This window comes from Petromyzon marinus, chromosome 52 (assembly GCF_048934315.1).
Source record: "Petromyzon marinus isolate PM22_M1 ecotype Great Lakes invasive population chromosome 52, UKy_Petmar_22M1.pri1.0, whole genome shotgun sequence".
NCBI lineage: Eukaryota > Metazoa > Chordata > Hyperoartia > Petromyzontiformes > Petromyzontidae > Petromyzon > Petromyzon marinus.
This window is the reverse complement of record NC_133718.1, coordinates 8,218,305-8,241,237: the sequence shown is the minus strand read 5'-3', so window position 1 is coordinate 8,241,237 and position 22,933 is coordinate 8,218,305. Positions and strand designations below refer to the sequence as shown.

Sequence of the window (22,933 nt, the reverse complement as noted above, 5' to 3'; positions counted from 1 at the left end):
CGAATCCGCGCGCGCGTGCGTATGTGCGTGTAGCGGTAGCGTCGTGGTTGGCGTGTAGCGGTAGCGTCGTGGTTGGCGCTACACTGCACTACGAACCCGGCGTCCCGAGTTCGATTCCTGGTCGCGGCCAACACCGGTGACGATTATCTGAACCGGTCCTGGGCCTCCCCTAGGTCGACTCAGCCACTGGGGAGACAAAGGCGGTCGGGCGTGGTCCTGGCCACCCACCCCCTGGTGTGCCGTGCCTTGCCCCAAGAGTCTGTTACAGGCTACACGGGGAACCTTTGTCTTTGCGGCGTGCGCGCCCTGTGCAAGTTTCCCTTTGGCTGACTGCGGGTTCCCATGGCCGGGGCCGCTGGGGTGGCTGTGGCCCCCCGAGTGAAGCCAGACAGGCGGGGAGGGTCTGTGGCGGCGCCACGAGCGAGGAATGCAGAGCCCGACCAAAACTTCACAAGACTGGGACATTTTCGCAACAGGAGTAATTTGACGGGCTCGAGGGGGGGTGGGCGTGCGGGGGTTCGGGGGGGGGTCCGGGTCCTCTCTTATTATGCTCGTGTTTGTGTGTGCGAGTCTGTGCACGTCGCGCTTTGAAGGGCCACTGCCGCGCCGTGAGTGGCAGTCATATAAGTACGGTTAAGTTGACCTGGAATGTTACGACGGTGGGCAAATGCGAGTGAAGGTTGCTGTTATCCTCGAACTGCACGGCAGTCCTGCTGCTGCCTGCAACACGGGAGTGCCCTCGTGCCAGCGCACGCCCACAATCGCTCTCGCGCACTCATGCGCCCGCATAAAGACAAAGGACCGCCGTCCGTGTAGCCTGAACAGACTGTTGGTGCAAGTGCTGGTAGCGAGCGCCTATGAACGCCGACAACGGCACACGAGGGGGCGGGTGGCCAGCACCACGCCCGGGTCGCCTTCCTCTGCCCGGTGGCGATGTTTACGCACCGCACCAGGTACTCATTTGTGGCTGAGTCGACCTAGGGGAGGTCCAGGCTTGGTTCAGATAATTGTCGCTGGTGTTGGTGGCCGAGAGCGGGACTCAAACTTGGGTCGTCGGGTTTCGTAGCATAACCGCTACACGACCACTCCCCACATATACAGTATACCCACACAAAGACAAAGGCCCCCCGTGTAGCCTCAACAATTTGTTACGGCAAGCGCTGTTATCGAGCAGCACCTACAGATACACTTGTATTTCGTAGACTCAAGTCGCAAGTGCTTTTAACGAACACATTAAGTCTTACCGCACGTGGAGGGAGTGGCGTGGTAAGTACCATGGTATAATCAAAATAATAATAATGCCAATGATTTACCCGGAACTGCCTTGCCTAAGCCTCAAGACCTTTTCAAAAGGGTCCTGACCTGGGTTGTTGGGCCGTTTGCACGAATGAGTGGTCGGCCTGTGGGACGAAGCCGTCGTACCAGGAGACACCCCGACGCAAATTAGGGGAGTGTGAAAGCGCCGCACAGCTAGATTCAATCCACAGACTCAATCCAGTCGGACAAAACCTAGCTGTGGACCGCACCCCTTTGCCGCCATTGTCTTCGCACCGCGTAACCCGCGCAGCCATCCGCCTATAACACCTGGTACGCACCCACCGGTGGTCACCCGTCCAGCTACTTTACAAACTAGGCGCGACCGTCCAAAGCTCGTGAGGTCCGGCGAGGTCGGGAAAGGTTCAGGGTGATCTGACCGCGGCCACTCTCGCACGCTTGGCCATCTTACGTCCCTTACCACCCCCCCAGGTGTCTGGGTTTGTAGTTTGTTTGCGAAAAGACCACGACGCACGTCACCGGCCCTGAACGTGGGAGTGCACGATCGCAATCAAGGCAGCAAAGATCCCAGGATTTTTTTTGTTTTGCCTTACAGCCCATAGGGGGCAAGGGGGGTGCCCGTTAGCAAACCGTTAGTAAGGCCCGGCATGATGCACAAAGGGAGGATAGTGTGCTACCAGTGAAGGCTGAGTAGACCTGAGGGAAACACGGGACAGGTTCAGACACCTCTTGTCGTTGATGCTTGTGTGCCGGGGGAATCAAGCCGAGGCTTCCCGGGACCGGAGCGCGTTCGCTGTACAAGCACTGCATCCCCGCGCTCCCCCTCACACGCGCGCCTTACACTCGGCATTATAACACACGCTTGTAAACATTTATTTTATGCCAGAAAAGTTTGGGGAACGTCTTAATCCGGCCGGTTGTGTGTGCACCCAGACACGTGCAGTTACAATTGCGCTCAGTGTCCGATCTCGACGCCGCCCGGCCCGCGCGCCTCTCCGAACAGATTTGAGCAGGTGACTGCAGAAAATGTTTTTTTTTACCGGTACAGTGCACAAACTGGTAAAAAAATATACATAGATATGCTTTTTCTTACATGTGGAGCCACGGAGCAGAGTTCAGCTTGTATTTGCTTGCTTCTGCTGTACGTACGTAGCCAACCGTGCTAATCAGAGGTGCTGCGGGGGGTGTGGGGTGGGACAGCAAACGAAACGCAACAAGGAGCGGTTCTCAAGAAATGAGCTGTCAAGTGCTGTGACCCGTGCTGGGACGAGCGGCCAGCGTTTCCGCAACGTTCGTAGGACAACGTGACGTCGTTCGTTACCGGGCACCGTCGTTCCCGCAGCCTGTGTCACGTTGCGTTAGTCTGCATCGTACGCATCTGGATGAACGATGTTGTTCAATTCTTGATTTGAAGCTTTCGTGACTGCAGGAATCCATACTCTTTGGTTCTTTCGGTAAAGTCACGTGACTTTGCCGAAAGAACCGAAGAGTAACGATGTTGTTTTCAAGACGACCCAAAAGTTGGGGCGACGTGTCTTGCTTTTCCGGTGGCATCTTTGCATCCAGAGAAAACGGAACGCTCGGGCGTGCATTCTTATACACACGCCACACAAATATACACAGGCAGTGATTCCCTCTCGGCCGTGAAGGACTGTTCTCACACACGCACATGCGTGCAAAGCATAGCTGCACGCGGTATAGGTACTCATGGCGCAGATACACGCAGCACGGATGCAGCACAGATACACGCAGCACATACACGCAGCATAGACATATACACGCCCGCACATGCCTGAGCAAACTGGTGCAATGATGCCTGTTCTTGTGAAAATGTTTATTTTGTCAACTGCTGAAATAAACACCGCTTCATTATTTGAATTTATAACCCAAGGCAAAAACGGAATATAAATGGAAAAATTTCATGCATGTTTTCTCTGTAAAATAAAGTACTTTTAAAATATATGAACAAAGTTTAATGGCTATAAAATGCCCTAAATGTTGTGTTCTGGTTAACTGACCACAATGATTAATTATATGTTAAGGAATGCGTATTCACAGAAATATCTGAATTTATTGTTGTATCAGCTTTCTTACGATGGCTTTATAATTAAACAAAAAATACCCAAACTATTATTATTTTTACACGGCTGTTTTTACAAGCGTAACCATAAGCTGTGAGTCACTTAACCCTTCGCCATTCCGATTACGTTACATTTACGTCATTGGTTTTTCTTCCGATATTTTTTTTTCCGGTATCGGAAGTTAAAGGCCAAGCGGTGGAGGGGCGCGTCTGGCACAGTCTGGCGCCAGCTATCATACAGTGCGGTCGTGTCGCCACAGTTCTCTGCGGTGAGCGACAGTGGCTTCAAATACAGCGGCGCTACTACGCCTCTCTAAATAAAAAATGAGCGCTGAACCGCTCGCGCGTTTCGAGATTCGGCGGCGAACGGGACGACCCACCCTGCAACTTCCATACGTCTCGGAACGGGAACGAGTTAATAATCGTGAGACTCACTGACCGTAGTCCTCCCTGGTTAATGTTCATAGAGGTGCACGGTGTCGAAATAATTAATTGACATTTCCACTCCTTCCTCCGTCGTCGTCATCAATTGTCAGTCCATTTTCAGTCCACTGCTAAATGAAGCCCCGTCCCCCCCCCCCCCCCGCCCAAAGCCATCATGTCATGATCAAAGTAATTCACTCAAGCACCTGCCCGAGAGGACACATTTCTTCGCTCCGTCACTTCTCGGGGAAACGTTCCATTCCTTCGGCTGGCTGGGTGGGGATCGCCGGAGCGGCGGCAACCCATTTATATTGGAAGTTAACTCTGCAACGTGTGCATGCGAGGCCCTGACGTCATTAGATCCAGCCAGCTGGTGCTTGTGGCGCAGGCCTCAATCGGAATTGGCAGCCGTGAGTTCACGTCCCTGCCTGGGGTAACTTACTTACGGGGGGGGGCCGGGGGGGGAATATAACATGAGCACTGCTTTCTTTGAAGTCAATTGTGGTAGTCCTGTGGGGAGACTGAGCCCTGCCATATGAATGTATTATATTTCACCAGTGGGTCAGGGTTCTCAACAGAGATGAGCTCGGAAAACTTTGACTTTTGATCGCACAGAATAATAATGGTAATAGTTATTGGCAATTGTTTTCAATACGTGGCTGGATGAGAGGAATCCCCACACCGCATCGGTCATGAGGGCCGTTTGACCATACTTCACCAGGCTGGTCAGTGCGGGATGGCAAAAGCGGGTGCAGGGCCGGTTCACTCGTCATTGACGTTAGTTGTGGTCGGGAATCGAACTCGGGTTGCTGCCTTAGTATCGTGCGGTACTAACCACTGCGCCACCGGTCCCCCCCCCCCTCCTAACTTTACTTGTACGTGAAGGTAGCTCAATAGTCGAATAGCCATGACTTTTTGCCACAGACGTGGGTTCACAGTCAGATTTTGGGATGCCACGGTGGCTAGGAGATGTTAACTCCCTCGTCTGTTGTTGCAGGAGGTCGTGGGCTCAATCCTGACCCTGACGCCTGCCGTATATTTGGAATTTGCATGTCACTCTCCCCGTGGTCGCGTTGATTTTTCTCCCGGCCCTCCGGGTTTCCCCTCCGCGCGTATCGAAGCACACGCTTCGAGTGTTTGGCTGCGATACATTTCCACGCGATGAGCCAACTTTTTTTTGTCGAGGCACCATTTGTGATAGCCAGGTCACGTCTGAAAAAGTTTAGTTTAGATTCCCACAGGCCGCCCGTGAACTTGTGCGGCGATAATTTCCAAAATTGCGACACTGTCTCTTGGTGTGAAGTGGAAGGAGAGAAGGGGGGGGGGGGGTTGGGTGGGGCACAAGGGGCTGTCGGCACCGCGGGCTGCCGTCACTGCGGGCTGCCGGCAACGACACCGCGTTGCCGGTTCTTTGGACGTTCGTCCAGACGGACGCCGCCGCCAACGCCGCCGCTTGTCTCGATGGCCCCCGTGCGGTGGGGGCACCGCTTGTTGAATTTCAAGGAGGTGCCCCCCCCCCCCCATCCCCATGCTTTATTGAATATATTTTTTTAACGAGAGAAGGTAAGCGTCGCAAAAAAAAACTGCTTCCGAAGATGACGAGCACGGTGAATGTTTCAAACGACTCCGCGGTGTGGGAATGCTTGCGAGTGCCTGAAAATATATTGGTGCGTGTTGGAAGGCCGAGGCAGGATTCACAGTGAAGGCAAAGATCGTTTTCGTCAGCGGCAGCTAAACTTATCTATTTTTTTCTCTTCTCCCCACGTTCCTTTCTTCTTTTCATCTTTTTTTCAGTAATTTTTTTTTCCCTGCTTGCAGGCACGGGTGTTTGAAGTCTGTGAACCAGTCTCGGGATTTAAAAAAAGAAAAGAATTGTAAATAAATAAATAAGCAAAACACCACCACCACCAGTGCAGCTTTGAAATGTTGATAGAAAAAAAATATTTTCTATTTTGTTTTGATTTAATTTTTGAGGATTGTGCAAGAGTCTCTCTTGTTGTCGTTTGAAGCGCAACACTTTTATAAGAGCTTTGCATGGTTTTGTTTTGCGTTGGTTGAGCCAATTTCCATCTCAACTTTGGAAATGAGTGCACTTCCATTGCGTTGCGTCCCTGTGCGCGCGTGCGTGTGTACCTATAAAATGTGACGGTGTTGCGCTGCAAGCACCTTGTGTTAGGTCATGTGACGTGACAACTCGACGAGTTAATTACTATAAATACATTTCTCTCTTCTGCCTGTCAATTCCTGCTGCTTTGCGACCACTCGCTCATTCCATTTCCAGAGACCTCTCTGCAGGGAATTATCAACGTAACAAAAGACGGGCCTGTTGTGATAGTGAACATTACAGAATATTTATTTATACTGCAGGAATCCGATGAGCTATGAAGCTCTTTTTCACAGATGTCCACAGCATCGCATTTTGAGTAAATGATCGAGTCTGTACGGGTCTCATAGCCACAGTCTTACCTCCGGTATTATGATATGAACAATAACTTTTCCAGACAGGTGAAACCAAATTTTTTGTTTTACTTTTAGCGGGGTCCTGCTTTTCCGGTGTGTGCCCTTTACCTGTGCCATGTTTTTACAAATGAGAGACAAAGGGCAACTCAAGTAGAAGCTGGTATCTTGTACAATTGTTTACAATTAGTTCGCGATAACCCAGCCTCCCCGTGACGGGGACGATCTAGGCGATTATTACTTCGTTTTTTTTGTATCGATTGCATTTTCAAATGACATTAATTGATTGGCCGATTGAACTCGTTTTTGTTTCATAACGCCGAGATTGTTGCAGAGGTTCGCGGATCCTATCTAGCAGGTCTCCCTGGTTAATACTGCGAGTATATTAACTGTGTAATAGGCGCCGTACGCTGCACAGTGGACGTTCAGCATCCCCCTGATGTCATCCGCGAGGAGCAGGGTTATGGTCCAAATTTGCCAACTTCAAAAAGTTACCCTGAAGTTACTCAAACGGGAAAGGCATACAGTGAGGGAAAAAAGTATTTGATCCCCTGCTGATTTTATACGTTTGCCCACTGACAAAAAAATTATCAGTCTATAATTTTAATGATAGATTTATTTGAACAGTGAGAGACAGAATAGCAACAAAAAAATCCAGAAAAACGCATGTCAAAAATTTTATAAATTGATTTGCATTTTAATGAGGGAAATAAGTATTTGACCCCCTCTCAATCACCAAGTATTAAGTCATGCAAAACATGACTTAGTACTTGGTGGAAAAATCCTTGTTGGCAATCACAGAGGTCAGACGTTTCTTGTAGTTGGCCACCAGGTTTGCACACATCTCAGGGGGGATTTTGTCCAACTCCTCTTGCAGATCTTCTCCAAGTCATTTAAGGTTTCGAGGCTGACGTTTGGCAACTCGAACCTTCAGCTCACTCCACAGATTTTCTATGGGATTAAGATCTGGAGACTGGCTAGGCCACTCCAGGACCTTAATGTGCTTCTTCTTGAGCCACTCCTTTGTTGCCTTGGCCGTGTGTTTTGGGTCATTGTCATGCTAGAATACCCATCCACGACCCACTTTCAATGCCTTGGCTGAGGGAAGGAGGTTCTCACCTAAGATTTAACGGTACATGGCCCCGTCCATCGTCCCTTTGATGCGGTGAAGTTATCCTGTCCCCTTAGCAGAAATACACCCCCAAAGCATAATGTTTCCACCTCCATGTTTGACGGTGGGGATGGTGTTTTTGGGGTCATAGGCAGCATTCCTCCTCCTCCAAACACGGCGAGTTGAGTTGATGCCAAAGAGCTCCATTTTGGTCTCATCTGACCACAACACTTTCACCCAGTTGTCCTCTGAATTATTCAGATGTTCATTGGAAAACTTCAGACGGGCATGTATATGTGATTTCTTGAGCAGGGGGACCTTGCGGGCTCTGCAGGATTTCAGTCCTTCACGGCGTAGTGTGTTACCAATTGTTTTCTTGGTGACTATGATCCCAGCTGCCTTGAGATCATTGACAAGATCCTCCCGTGTAGTTCTGGGCTGACTCCTCACCGTTCTCATGATCATTGCAACTCCACGAGGGGAGATCTTGCATGGAGCCCCAGGCCGAGGGAGATTGACAGTTATTTTGTGTTTCTTCCTTTTGCGAATAATCGCACCAACTATTGTCACCTTCTCACCAAGCTGCTTGGCAATGGTCTTGTAGCCCATTCCAGCCTTGTGTCGGTCTACAATCTTGTCCCTGACATCCATGGAGAGCTCTTTGGTCTTGGCCATGGTGGAGAGTTTGGAATCTGATTGATTGATTGCTTCTGTGGACAGGTGTCTTTTATACATGTAACAAGCTGAGATTAGGAGCACTCCCTTTAAGAGTGTGCTCCTAATCTCAGCTCGTTACCTGTATAAAAGACACCTGGGAGCCAGAAATCTTTCTGATTGAGAGGGGGTCAAATACTTATTTTCCTCATTAAAATGCAAATCAATGTATAACATTTTTGACAAGCGTTTTTCTGGATTTTTTTGTTGTTATTCTGTCTCTCGCTGTTCAAATAAACCTACCATTAAAATTATAGACTGATCATTTCTTTGTCAGTGGGCAAACGTACAAAATTAGCAGGGGATCAAATACTTTTTTCCCTCACTGTAGCGGTCGTCGCCCCCCCCCTCTTACTTTGTATACCAGGCGCTGCGTCGCCAAGGGCTGTCCTACATAGGGACAGCTGCCACTGGGGGCGCTTCGCAATGTTTGAGATGCGATGCAAGCCGTTTTGAGTTTGCTGAGGCAGTCGAAGCGAGCGTCGCATGAAATGCAGAGATTGTATGCATGCACTTTTTCGCGCACCGTACGTTGCCAACCATGCTAATCAGAGGTGCGGGAGAAAGGACAGCAATTTAAACACAATAAGCTTTTCTAAAGAAATTCGTTTTAAATCTAAATGAGTTTTCATTCCATTGTCACTTGTTAGCTTGTTGTGCTGCTGCTGCTGCTGCCGCCATGTGTGTCCCACGCCTCTAAGCGTTTGCGTCTCTCGTTTGCGTCTCTCGCTGAGCAGGTTTATGCGCCGTCGCCATCGCAGGACGACTACAACCGCGAGTCCCCGGGCTTCCCCCCGGCAAAGCCGGCCTCGAGCATGTTCTCTGGGACGTACTTCATGCAAGGTGGGCGCGAGGGCCTTTCGCGAGGGCCTCTCGTGAGGGTCTCTCTCCTGAGGGCCTTTCCTTCGGGCCAGTCGTGAAGGCCTCTCATGTGGGCACCACGTACAACATGCGCATGTGTGTTGAACTTTTTTCGCACTGTACGTAGTCAACGCCAAACGAGAACACTAAAAATGGGTTCTAAAGAAATTTGTTTTCGCAATTTAGATTTCAAAGCAGCATAGCTCGAGAGAGACACCCGCCACTATCCACTTGAGGGCCTCTCCTGAGCTTCCCTCTATAGCGGAGACCCTTTCTGCCGGCACCATCAGCGAGCGCGTGCGGGGAAACACATTGCAGGGCCGCGCTTTTTTTACCCTCGCAGCAGTCGAACCTTAAACTTCCGCGCACACGACGGCCTCGGTGGTGAGCGTGGTGCAGGCCCCCTCCCTGGGCGGGGAGGGAGGTTTTCTTCACCGCGGACAGAAACGGGATATCCGATTGCAGTCGGTTTGACTTGAAATGTTGGCTGGGTTTAAGATAAAATAAAAACAATTCTAAGAGTTATCCGCTTACAAATCTATCCCCCCTCCCTCTCCGCCCCGGCCAAAAAAAAATATATCGCAACGGCTGTGGGTCGTTGCACTTGTGAATTGCGTGACGTATGTTGTTACTTATAACAAGTGGCGGAAGGAGGGGGGGGGGAGCTTCAAGGAAATGAGCAAAAAAGCAACGGTGTTAGTAAATTCTCCAGCTGCATGTGGTTACGTAATCGCCCGCGCGGTCCCGTTCATTCTCCACCAGTCCGCTGCACTTTGTTTTGCCTTTTAACCGCTTGATGAGAGGGCCCCATTGCTTAATGAGAGGGCCCATTGCGGCTGCGACAATGGCGTTCCGTTTTACAAGCGAGGCCGCGTTTTAAACACAGAGATGATTACAGAAAACAATTGGTGAGCAGTGTGTGTGTGTGCAAGAGAGAAAAAAATGGTTGTAGAAAGTACTCAGCCGAAAAAAATGTGCCCCGAACGCAATCATAATGGATTGGGAGGGGGGGGGTAATGGCTGACGATGATGAAGATAAGGATCGCTGTGAAATGTCCGCTTCCCCGATTCGTTTGGAATGTCGTTCCCGGAAGTCGGCTTTTGTCTTAAAAATATGCCCAGAATTTGTTTCCTTAACCTTATTTCAAGCAGGCAGCGCACAAAAAAGAAGGGAAAAGAAGCCGGTTTATTTGTCTTTGAAGTGAAAATAAACCACCCCCCCCCCCCCTTTACGTGGACGGCCAAAGGGAAGTCTGGAATGTCACAAATCGTGCGAAACGCTCCGGAGTTGGACTGAAGCGTGCGGACAGGGCGCAGGGAGGGACGCACGCTCGTCTCGAACAATGTCTCAAAGTGTCCCGAGTGTGAAACGCACAGCGCTGTGGTGCGTTTCGTTTGTTTTTACAAAAATATGATTCAGCAAACTGCGAGACACCCCCCCCCCCCCCCCCCCCCCACCACCACTCCCTGCGTCCTTTGTGGATTTTAAAATCACAGACAACCTCACCTAAATCAGTACCTGGCGCGGTGTGTAAACATCGCCTCTGGGGAGACGAAGGCGTCCCGGTGTGGTGTTGGCCCACCCACCCCCTCGTGTGCAGTGCCGGCCTTCAGAGGTGCTACTCGCTAACAGCACTTGCCCCAACAGTCTGTTAAGGCTATTCGGGAGACCTTTGTCCGTGCGTTTACACGTGTAATTAACGTGCGTGTGTTCGTGTGCAGTAGCACGGTCTTGTTTGTCTGCTCATCTGTTGTCTGCCCGCGCCCGTGTCTGTTCCCGCTTTGCCCGACGATGGATACAGACGGGCCTCACGTTCCTAATGAGCTGTGGCCCCCCACGAACGGGATGAACCATTCTGGCTATGGAGGGGTCCTGGGGGGCCCCCCGGCGCACGTGGCGCAGTCAGCGGGGGGATACGGCCCGGGGATGCACCCCCACGAGCGGCTGGTGAGTGACCCCGCCAGCTTCTCCCCTCACACCTGGTGTCGCGTGTCACGTGCGTGTGTGTGTTGTTGTTGTTGTTCGTGTCGGTCAACCCATGGCACCTGGGTCTATGCTGTGACTTTGTGCCAGCGGGCGTTTCGACACTTCACGTGGCTTTAACACGCACGTAGCCTGGCGCAAGCGCCGTGGTGACGTCACCGCCACGTAGTGGCGAATGGCGGTTGTTGTTGTGTTGCGCTGCGCGTCTTTCCAGCGTGTGCCCTGCTTGCGTTGTATGTGCTGAGCGCGGGAGCGGTAGTGTAGCGGTTAGCGCTATGAACCCGGAAATCCAGGTTCGATTCCCGCTCACTGCCACCTACACCAGTGACGATTATCTGAACCGGTCATGGGCTTCCCCAAGGTCGACTCAGCCTCTTTATGAGTACCCGGTGCGATGTGTAAACATTGCCACTAGGGAGACAAAGGCGGTCGGGCGTGGTGCTGGCCACCCACCCCCTCGTGTACCGTGCCGGCCTTTTTGTTCTGATCTGCCACGGAAACGGTGTGTTTTTATTCATGGAACCCGACGTAAGATCTTCTTAGCTCACAGTGTACTTCAAAGTAGACTGAACTCAATTGAACTTAGGTGCTCACAGACAACACTTGCCCCGACAGTCGGTTAAGGCTATATGTGGGATCGTTGTTGTTGTCGTTGTGTGTGTGTGTGTCGTGCATCTTCCCAGCGTGTGTCCTGCTTGCGTTGTGTGTGCCGAGTGCGTTGCGTCCCCGCCCCCTCCCCCGTTTGCGCACGCCTTGGCTACCGCGAGTCGTCCGCGTCTTTCGTTTGCGTCTCCTGCGTGTCGTGTGCATCCCACGTGCGCCCCATCTATCGCGCGTGCGTCTTGTGTTGCTCCGCGTCATAACGTGTGCGCATGTCCGAGTTGTCTGTCGTTCGTCGCGCTCGTGTTCCGTGTTCTGGCTGGCGTTGTGCCGCGTCCTGTGTGCCTCCCATGCGCCCCTAACCGCGTGCGACCCTGCGACCCTGCGCCCCGCCCGTTTCTCAGTCGCAGGGATACCCGGGCCGCTCGGTGTCTCCGGTCGACATGAACCCCACCCTGCCGCCCATGAGCAGCTTCCACAGGGGGGCGGGCGGTGGTGGCGGCGGCGGCGGCGGCCCCTCCATGCAGCAGGGCGGCCCCCCGTCCTCGTACGGCCCCGGCTCGGCGCGCACCCCCCCAATCAACGGCTCCGACGCCATCATGGGTAAGCGTGTGACCAGGCGGTCACGTTGGCGGTACCCCCCCCCCACCCCGCACGCCGTCCCGGTGCGCACCCCGCGTTCGCACCACCGTGGGGAAGGGCGCCGATCAGGGTCACGAATTGATGAATCGTGCTCCGTACCGAGCGGCTCGCGTTCATGAGCAGCCCCCCGCTCCTCTCTGTCTCCTCTCTCTCTCTTTTGCCTCGGGCTCCCCTCGGGCAGTGGCCGTGACCTCACGGGGTCAGCATGCAGGAAACGGCACTCGTAGTCAGGTGCCCCCGTCAAGCACTCATTTCATGCCGAGCTGACCTAGTGGAGGCCCGGGATTCAGAGTGTGGCTCCCCCGCAGCTCCTCGCCAACCGCGGTCGGCTCCACGCGAGCGAGCACTCGCTGGCAACAAAGGGGCACCAGTTCTACCAGACCTTCTCAATTACCCACGTTTTTTTTTTCTTTCTGGATTTATAAACAAGTTGGACTGTGGCCAGCAAGTATCACCAGAAGAAAGCAATAAAGAAATTGAGGGAAAGAATCAAAACGTTGTTGAGGTTTAGTTCAAGGATGATATTGAGCAGACGGTTTTAATCTGAGCGGGGCATAGGGAAGCGGTAAGGCCTGTCAATACGCGTACACTGCTTCGTGCGCAAATATAACCCTGACAAGCCATTGCAAGAAGTGAATGCCCAAAAGTTCGACGCAACCCGAAACGCACGGAAAATATCTCGCCGCCGTTACGTTTGTGCTGCTGCGTTGGCTCTCAGATGGCCCATGGAGGTCCCGCTGGCACCTCCCAACATGCACGTGCCGAGAGCTCGCCCGTCGTGTCTTCTACAGCGGACAAGCGGCGTAGGCCATGACGGGCCAATCCTTGCGTGCTTCGAACCGGGTGTGGATCGTGTGGCCGTGCACTCAATCCATGGGCCCCCCCCCTATCGTGGTAGCGTCCTCACCGGAACCTGGGGGGGGGGGTCGCCCTCGCAACGGAAGCGATGTTGATCCGTGCGTCTCAAAGCGTTAATTTAATCTCCTGGTTAAACGAAGGGTGCGACAAGCACGCCCGTGGTTCAACTTCACCTTTTCCCGTTCCTAGACGACTGCAGGTGGCCGCAGGGTGGGTGTCCCGTTCACCGCTAAATCTTGGAACGCGCAAGCGGGCAAGCGGTTCAGCGTTAATTAAATTTAGAGAGGCGTACCGCCGTTGTTTTTTTAAAGGCATCGTACTCGCCAAAGAGAACCGTAGCGACACGACCGCCGCTCTACGATAGCTGCCCCCCCCTCCTCCCTCGCACTGCCGCGAGATGTCGCAGCAGGAAATCCCGCGAGCGCCAAGGCGCGCTCGCCACTGGCAAGGAAGTTTTTGACGGTGGTGGACGGGAGTGGAACAGAAGAAGGAGAACAACAACAAGGTCGTCCTGTTCTTGTTTTTTTTTCTTGAAACCTGGAGGGCACGAACGAAGATCGCTTACAATGTCCTTCGACTGCGGTTCAGTCAACACAAAGCTTGCCGCCCACGAGTCTTCTAATCGTCGCAAGTTTGCATTCTGAAACGTCGATTCCCGTAGCACACTTTTTGGCAGTTCCATAATAATGAATTAATCAAATCGACCGCGGAAACGATGAAGTCATGCAGCCATCATGCAGCCAATTGCTCCGGAAAACGTTTTACAATGCACTAATTTATTGGGTAATAGCTGTGCTTGTTACTTTCATTATTGTGAACTTTAACGACTGTTATTTCATAAATATTTTGTCAGGAAATGAAATATTTTAGGAAAACCAAACAAGCAGCGACAATCACGAACCGACGAAATCGCTCGCGTTAATGCCGGTCCTCAACTCCCTTCACTGACCTGCACTGACCAGCGTGGTGAAGTATGGATAAACAGACCATTGCGGTCGACCCGGCATGAGGAGTCCCGTCATCCAGCAGCGGATTGCGAAAAAGGCTGAAATTATTCAATTTGTTAATCAGAACTCTTGCGACCAAGTATCGGCATGCACCTTTTGCATGCTGGGAAATTGGCCCCGGCCGTGCGATTTTCCTGCAGGCGATCGTCCCCTGATGGTGTCAGCGGTGCTCTTTGCCCGCAAGGTTGAAGCGCTTCCATCGGCAGCAGCGGCCCTCGCTCGCGAAGTGAGGGGGGGCCCTGTGTGAGCGTGTACGGGGGAGAGTCGCGTTGGACGCGCACTCTGCTCATGCCCCCGTGTGCGGTTGAAGCGAATGAAGTCCGGTGGGAATGGGCAGGACGCGTCACGTCGAACAACCGACGAGAGACGAGGGACAAAAAACTCCCGAGCGGAGGCCGAGAGAAAGGAAGCAGAGGAAGCCGGCCGGAGAGGTGGCAGCTGCGGGACGAATTCATAGTTCGGAGGTCAACCGAGGAAAGGAAGGAGTGATAGAAAATGGGGGGGAGGCCATTCGCTCAGCAGTAGGAAGTCACAGGCTGACAACAATGTGTGTGTGTGTGTGCACGTGTGTGGGGAGCGGTTGCGTAACGCTGTGAACCCGGCAACCCGAGTTCAATTTCTGCTCACGGTCAACGCCGGTGACAATTATGTGAACCGGTCCTGGGCCTCCCCTAGGTCAACTTAACCTCAAATGAGTACCTGGTGCGGTGCGTAAACATCGCCACTGAAGAGACAAAAGGCGGCCGGGCGTGGTGCTGGCCACCCACACCCCCCTCGTGTGCCGTGCCGGCCTTCATAGGTGCTCTCTAACAGCACTTGCCCCAACAGTCTGTTAACGCTATACGGGGGATCCTTGTCTTTGTGCGCACGCGTGTGCGTAGGTAACAGGCCGGGTGGGGCGAGCGGAAGCTCACAGACTGGCGACGCTCTGGGAAAAGCTCTGGCGTCGGTGAGTTTGCGCACACACACGCACGCACGCACACACGCACGCACACACACACACGCACGCACACACACGCACGCACACACGCACACAGGCACATCCGCACGCACACACGCACGCACACACGCACGCACACACACGCACGCACACACGCACACACACACGCACGCACACACGCACACAGGCACATCCGCACGCACACACCCACACAAGCAGCGCCGTGTGGGCCCGGCATTCCTCGCAGAGCTCCCACAATGTGTTCCCCATGTATGACCACCTACGCATACAATTAACATTAAAGTAAGTGGGTAACGGGATTTGTTGAAAGGGCTGGAAGGAAATAACTTTTGGCTTCACGGGCTGATGGGCGCTTCTGATTATAACGTTTCTCGGTATCGTTTTGTGTCGAGCAGAAAGCGTTGTGCTTTGACTTCACTCGATGAAGTCGATTTGGCACGGCGTGGTATCGCAAAGCAAATCGTCCAACTCAGCTGTAATCTGCTTATTTAAATCCAAACTTGTCGCGACCAAACAGCTTCTAATAATCCTGCTTTCATTTCGGCGAGGGGAATTAATGTTACTTTTACCATTACGGGCGTAAGGGTGGCGCCGTGACAACACTTCACAGCAAGAATATCCTGGGTTTGACACCCAACTGGGGTGGGGGTGCCTTTCTGCGTGGAGTTTGTACGTTCTCCATCCTGTTCTGCATGGGTTTCCTCCGGGTTCGTCGTTATCCTCCCATAGCTGTTAAAAAAAAAACATAGTACAATGTTACTGCTAATGGCAAAGCATCCCGATGCTTGCAAATGACTCAATTGGGATCGCATGCAGCACGCAGCAGCGTTGCCTGCCTGTGAAAACTTGGCCGGACCCTCCTGAAAGAGCCTTGAGACCCCCGTGAGGCTTCCTGGGTAAACAAGCGGTAGTAGTAATAATAAAATAAGAATTGTTAAGAAAAGGCTCACTCATTCTCAAGACTGTAACTCATTCATAAGGGAGTCTGCCTGGTTAATATTTATAGTTTAGTATTTTGCTTTTTTCCCCACAGGCGGATGTTTATTTATTATATATGTTTGTGGACAGATACATTAAAGCAAAGATTATATTCCCAAATAGTTTTTTTAATTACTCTGAAATAAATAAATAAACCAGGCCTAGAAATTTCAGATGATCTTCAAACATTTTTCTTTCTTATTGTTCCTAAAATATGTCGTCATCACAGGAAGTGATGTCATTTACATGTCCTCATAGGAAATGATGGCACATTTGCGTGGCATCGCTCCCGTGTTTGTCCCGGCACGAGTGCGGTCGGGTGACACCATTTTGACGACGCGTGACGTCCATTCTTCTCAATTTAAAATATTAAATGTTTTCGTTACAATTATTATTTACGTAAAACAATGTAAATCAGCGACTTGCATTCAATGCTGTTAAACCTATTCAGGTTATTCAGGTTTAGCAGCAGTGACCGCCAGTAGATAACAATACAATCATTATATTGGTCAATTGCATAATTCATCCAAATTGCATTAAAAAAAAGCCCGTAGAATTTATAACGCACGGATTTCCGCGTGGGAAACCACAAGGCAAGCGAGAAGGCAGCCAGACCCCGTGCCAACAATTGCCCAAGTTCTGTGGTCCTATATGTTCGGCCAACTGATCCAGGCTTGATGACGCTCGCCTGTAAATGCAGTGCTCTGGAGGCAGTCTCGGTCGATCAAACCCATTTCGCCCTGCGCCGTGAAAGCTCCCCCAACGTACGAGCACGGCTGCTGCGGCATGCATGCATGTACGTACGTCGAACTGCTTTCGCGCACCGTACGTAGCCAACCGTGCTAATCGGAGGTGCGACATCAGCGCGGAAGGCAAGCTTGGGGGTGCGTGGCGCACACGGCACAGCTATGCGGGTCCCATCCTGGTGCCCGCTCAGGGTTTTCTGCGTCTGCGCCACTATTTTCTCCCACACGTAAAAAGGCCCGCTAAAGAGTGAAAATTACCAAGCATCGTAATGTATAGGACTCTTGTGAAATGGGTCACGTGAGACCTTAGTGGATGATATATGGCATTGTTATTGTTATCGCTACCGCAGTGGATGGAGCAACAACAGCAAGCAAGCAACAGCAGCAAGGATGTATTGCGCAGAAGAGGGGCACGCTAATTGGGATGGAGTGTTTAAGTTTGGACCGTCGTGGCTGACAGATCTCAAGCCCCCAAAAAGGCTGTGGCCTCTGGGATCAGTTTTGGAAAAAAAAATTAGTTGAGCAGTCGATTGCCAACGTCTGATGACATTCACGTTTTTGATAATAGCCGTGGCCATCCTTTTCAGTGATTAACTCGGTCGCCTCGTTCATTGGACGCGTTATTAATTTTTGTTAGTTTTTTACGCTAATGGTGTTTGTGCAGCAGCGACGGTGGGCTCCGGGGTGCTCATTGCTTCGTAAAAGCCTCGCTTTTTCCAAGCTTCCCTTTCTTCAAATTCTTCTAAACGGTGAAACCGTGTTATGAGCACCATTATTGCCGCTCAGATGGAGCACACGGCTCGCTTTAGAGTTTCTTTTAAGAGCAAAAGACCTACCCCCCCCCCCCACATTAAATTGAACTTGAGCCAAGATTTTCCCTCTTTGGCCAGGCTTCGTAATTGATGAGCCTGTCTGAAAAAGAAAAAAAACGGGAGGGAAGAAACATCTGGTGCAATTCAGCAGCCGCGCTGAGCGCCAACTCAAACCAGTTTTAAGACACCGTGATTGATACCGGCTGCGGCGCTTTCATATACACGGCTCTACGCAGTACAGTGTGCACATTTGTATTTTGCGAGCCAGTGGGGTTGTGTGTACGCGTGTGTGTGTGTGTCAAGTTTGTGCTCATGTGTGTACGTGTGTGGGGGGGTGTGTGTGCGGAGCGGTAGTGTCGCGGTTAGCGCATCGCGCTACGAACCCGGCGACCCGAGTTGGATTCCCGCACACAGCCAACACCGGTGACGATTATCTGAATCGGTCGTGGGCCTCCCCTGGGTCGACTCAGCCTCAAATGAATGCCTGGTGCGGTGTGTAAACATCACTTTTGTCGAGACAAAGGCGGCTGGGCGTGGTGCTGGCCACCCGTCCCCTCGTGTGCCGTGCTGGCCTTCATCGATGCCATTCGCTAACAGCACTTGCCCCAGCAATCTGTTAAGGCCGTGGACAACGTCAGTGGCAAGCGAACTGTGGAATTGTTCCTGGGCCTCTCCATAGTTTACTCAGCCTCAAACAACTACCGGGTGCAGTTTGTAACATCAGCAACGGGGAGGCTAAGGTGGTCCGGCGTAGTGCAGGCTACATCACCCCCTTGTGTGCCATTCTAACCGTAACAGGTGCTCGCTAACACCTTAATGTGCCTGCACGTCGAGCTGCAGTTCGCTTGGTGCGGAGGGCAGCGAAACTGGTGAGCGCGGCAGCGCACTGCGATGCCGCTGGCGCTGCGCGAGACTCTGGTCTGGGCTCGGCGTCGGTGGAAATCGACGTTCGAACCCAGCCTGGGTCTCTCCTGTCGACTTGGCCGAACACAAGGGCTCCCATGCTTTCCCGTCTCTGCTAGGGAGGCGAAGGCACACGCGTGCGCGCTCGCGCACCAGCGGTTGTGGTAGATATGCCAGCCTTGCTTGATAAATACATCAATAGCCCGCAAGGTCGCTTGTGGCATGAGAAGGCATTTATCCAGTGTGGTTTGACAAACGGCGGCTAAAAAATATATCATCGCCGTCTTGTGCATGTATGGACATGTCTGCGGAATTAACTGTCTTATGTAAGTGTACGTTCATATTTCTGACATCTTAAAAAATTAATACCCCAAAAGAATGCATAGTTACACATGAGCAGTTATACATCAGTTGTTGTTGTGGAAAGAAGATAAGTAAATAAAAACGTGGGTGGTTGGGTGGGCAACGTTCTGTGGATACCGTTCGTTGACAGTTCCTTGCATGCGTGTGTGTGCGCTTGTGTGTGTGTGCGTGTGTGTGTGCGCACGTGCGTGTGTGTGTGTGTCCCCCGACCCACTCCCTCTCCTCTGCCATCGCAGATTTATTCTCCCGACCACACCAACAGCAGCTTCCCATCAAACCCCTCCACGCCCATCGAGTCTCCCCCTCCACTCACCGGTAAGAGAGCCCACGTGCCCACGTGCCCACGTCTGCCCTTGTGGTGCCCATTCCACGGTGGATGTCCTATGGATGGACTCACCCCTGCCATTGGATTGTGGAATTTCCTCTACTGGCTGGGGGATGCATTGGTTCTATTTTGCATTGAGCCGTGAGTTGCGTTCTGTCTCACCACTGGTTTTTAACAGGAATGCCACAAACGCAACTCAAAACATCTATGGCGGCCCTTTTTGCCAGCTTCAAGATGATGAAAAAAGTGTAGGCTTTACCCCCTTCTGGCAGGACTACAGGAGGAGGTGTTAAGGTGTTCAAACACCAAATAGACACCCATTACAAGGTATTAAGTCTGTTTCAAGGACAGCGCATACATTGCTGAAACGTAAGTGTTTGCATGTTTCACCACAAGTATGTGTGGTTAATGCCGACTTGACGCCTGGTAATAATAGGTGTCTGTTTGGTGTTTGAACATCTTAATACCTCCTGCATTGTTGCCAGAGTAAACTTCTAATATGTTCGCCACGCTCGTAAGAGTGTGGCCTTCATATTGGCGGCCGAGACGTTTGTTGAAATTGTACATTGACGTGGCAGGGGTCGAGTCTGCGCTGACCCAACTCCGGAACCCCTCGATGAATGTGGCGGCGGCCTTTCCAGTTTCCGCTCGATTTTTTGTGATCTGGACAATGCCACGTGGCATTACATTGAACGTGTGTGAAAAAGAGCCTTGTAGCTCATCCGGATTCCTCCAGAAGGAGAAAAAATATTCCGATTATGATATTGGGCGGCCAGTGCCTTGCAGTGAGTGGGTCCTGGGTCCGAATCCTGAATGCGGTGCCTGTCTGTCTGAAGTTTGATGTTCCCCGCCCGCTGTTCTTCATGGGTTTCCTCTTTGTTCTCCCTCGCACAGTTTATAAACACGCTGCATGACTGGTATTGGCCGAATATCCCAAATGCAAAAAATAAATAGGCCTCTAAATTACTCATTTGGGATTACACAGCAGCGGCAAGTTGAGTTTCGTCTCACGATACGGACGGCACAAGATGTTGCGCCTCTTTGAAGTGCAAACGTGACGCTCCGCAAGGCGGTGGGGTGAGGCGGTTGTGAAGGGTCAGGTGGGGGAAATGTCTGCCGTTGTTCCTACGGTCGTATATCTCTGCAGGAGTTGTCATGCGGGGGACGGTGGGGGTGTGTTGGCGCGCGTACGAGTTGGCACGTGCATTGGCACGTGCGTACGCATGCTCTCGTGGGTGAGCGCAGCCTGGCCTATCCTCAGACTCTTGTCCAAGCGCCCGTCGGAGAACAGTCCCGTTCAGGCTCTTGTTGTCAGAATAGGAATGTTTATTTGTACTGGGGGAATCCAGTGAGCTGTAAAGCTCTTTTTCGCAGATGTTCAGTAGTGGCGGGTCAGAATGTTACAACATCAAACCAAACAAGGACATGATAGGAGTGCATAGTATAGGAAAGGTAAGAAAATCACTGAAAAAAATGTTTTTAGCATTGTTTGTGTTGGGAAAATGAGACTGGGGCTGTGCTGGAGAGAGAGTACATTGGGAGATGGTCATATCACAACGACATTGGGAGATGGTTCTATCACGACGACATTGGGAGATGGTCCTATTACGACGACATTGGGAGATGGTCCTATCACGATGACATTGGGAGATGGTTCTATCACGACGACATTGGGAGATGGTTCTATCACGACGACATTGATAGATGGTTCTATCACGACGCCATTGGGAGATGGTCCTATCACGACGATATTGGGAGATGGTTCTATCACGACGACATTGGGAGATGGTTCTATCACGACGACATTGGGAGATGGTCCTATCACGACAACATTGGTAGATGGTCGTATCACGACGACATTGAGAGATGGTCCTATCACGACAACATTGGTTGATGGTCGTATCACGACAACATTGGGAGATGGTTCTATCACGACGACATTGGGAGATGGTTCTATCACGATAACATTGGGAGATGGTTCTATCATGACGACATTGGGAGATGGTTCTATCACAACGACATTGGGAGATGGTCCTATCACGACGACATTGGGAGATGGTCCTATCACGACAACATTGGGAGATGGTCCTATCACGACGACATTGGGAAATGGTTCTATCACGACGACTTTGGGAGATGGTTCTATCACGACGACATTGGGAGATGGTCCTATCACGACGACATTGGTAGATGGTTCTATCATGACGACATTGGGAGATGGTCCTATCACGACGACATTGGGAGATGGTCCTATCATGACGACATTGGTAGATGGTTCTATCACGACAACATTGGGAGATGGTTCTATCACGACAACATTGGGAGATGGTCCTATCACGACGACATTGGGAGATGGTCCTATCACGACGACATTGGGAGATGGTTCTATCACGACGGCATTGGGAGATGGTCCTATCACGACAACATTGGGAGATGGTCCTATCATGAGAACAGAGGTGTCAGAGGAGAGCTGGGTACTGTGACTGCAGCGAAAGAGAGAGAGCATCATCGCATCCACGTCCTGCTGGCTCTAGACCCGTGTGGTTACCACCACCCCTTTCCTCACCCCTCCCCGCCGCCGCCACCTTCTGTTGCCGCGTTCATTCAAAACGTACGCTTCATTGAAAGGCGGGGGGCGCGGGGGGCCCGGGCTCATGGTTATTGGTGGATGTTGTGGGCAGGAGGAGAGCTTTGCGGGGACAACGATGACTGCCGGTCATGGTCGCGGGAAGAAGTAGTGGGGGGGTGGTTGTGGGGGGGGGGGGGCTTTTTTTTTTAAACCGTAAAAACCATTGGCAGCGCTTTAAAGGAACCCACAGCTGCGTTAAGTTTGCCGTACGTGAGCGTTGCTGCGAGCGCTGACGGTCATGGCGCCGCACGGCTCCCATGCTGCCGGGGGGGTTTCGTTCCCCACCTGCGACCGTGGTTCCCCCGTTGTCGTCCCTCTCTCTTCTCTTTTAGTTCCCCGCTCTGCCCCGCCTCCCCCCACCACCACCCCCACCTCGTTCTGTTTGATAATATTTTTTTCCCCCCCTTTTTTTATTGAGCTGAAAATTTAAACCAGGCCTTTAGCCCACCAGCCCCAGCCAGCCCCCCCCCCCCCCCGCCCCTTCCCCACCCGCTTCATGCCTCCGTAATTCGATTAGAAATCCATACAGCTCTGAGCCGCGCTGCTTGGAGCCACGGTTGTGCGTTTGAAAACCGATGGAGATGGTCTAAATGCACCTTGCGTTCGTGGAGCGCGTGTGCGTAACTCCACTTGGAGTTGACGTCGGGGTGCTATCGGTGGTTAGTCGACGAATGATATGAATATATAATGAGCACTCTCGACGCGGATTCCTTTCATGAACAAGCATCCAGATCACACGCAGAGCAGCGACGATCGCACACAGCGGCACGCGGACGATCATTATTATTGCGCGCTCATCTAGCCATGGATGTATATTTTTCAAATTCCACTTGCAGTTTCTAAGCGCGCTAATAGAAAGCATGCTTTAAAATAGTTTTTAATATATATACTGTACCATTTTTTGCGCCTAATCAATGTACTGTGAACTGGAAGCATGCGCTTTAAGAGACCTCAAATGGCAACGTGAATTACCTCCACAGTGACCTCTATGTTCACTCGCTCTATTACCTAGCGCAATTGCGACGTGACTGAGCGGGAGGAAATGCGGGGTGTGGAGGTTGAGCGAGGGTTGGTGCATCACACAGAGATGGAACCAGTGTGCCTATGTGACTCCCACCTGCAGGACATTCAAAACTAAAAGTAAATATTTTTTTAAATATTTTACCAAGTAAGGCCCACTGCGCTATATAGCTCTTTTTCAGAA

The 22,933-nt window shown here is 51.7% G+C and overlaps 1 protein-coding gene across 6 annotated transcripts in view; it reads left to right on the top strand.

Moving 5' to 3' along the window:
• LOC116953628 (transcription factor 12-like) overlaps positions 1-22,933 on the top strand; it is a 275,417-nt gene that overhangs the window by 214,023 nt on the left and 38,461 nt on the right. For all 6 annotated transcript variants that reach the window (XM_032973997.2, XM_032973998.2, XM_032973999.2 and 3 more), the window contains exons 9-13: positions 8,798-8,903; positions 10,724-10,869; positions 11,910-12,108; positions 14,894-14,961; positions 19,012-19,090. In XM_032973997.2, coding sequence (XP_032829888.2) covers positions 8,798-8,903; positions 10,724-10,869; positions 11,910-12,108; positions 14,894-14,961; positions 19,012-19,090 — 598 coding nt within the window. The remainder of the gene's footprint in view (positions 1-8,797; positions 8,904-10,723; positions 10,870-11,909; positions 12,109-14,893; positions 14,962-19,011; positions 19,091-22,933) is intronic.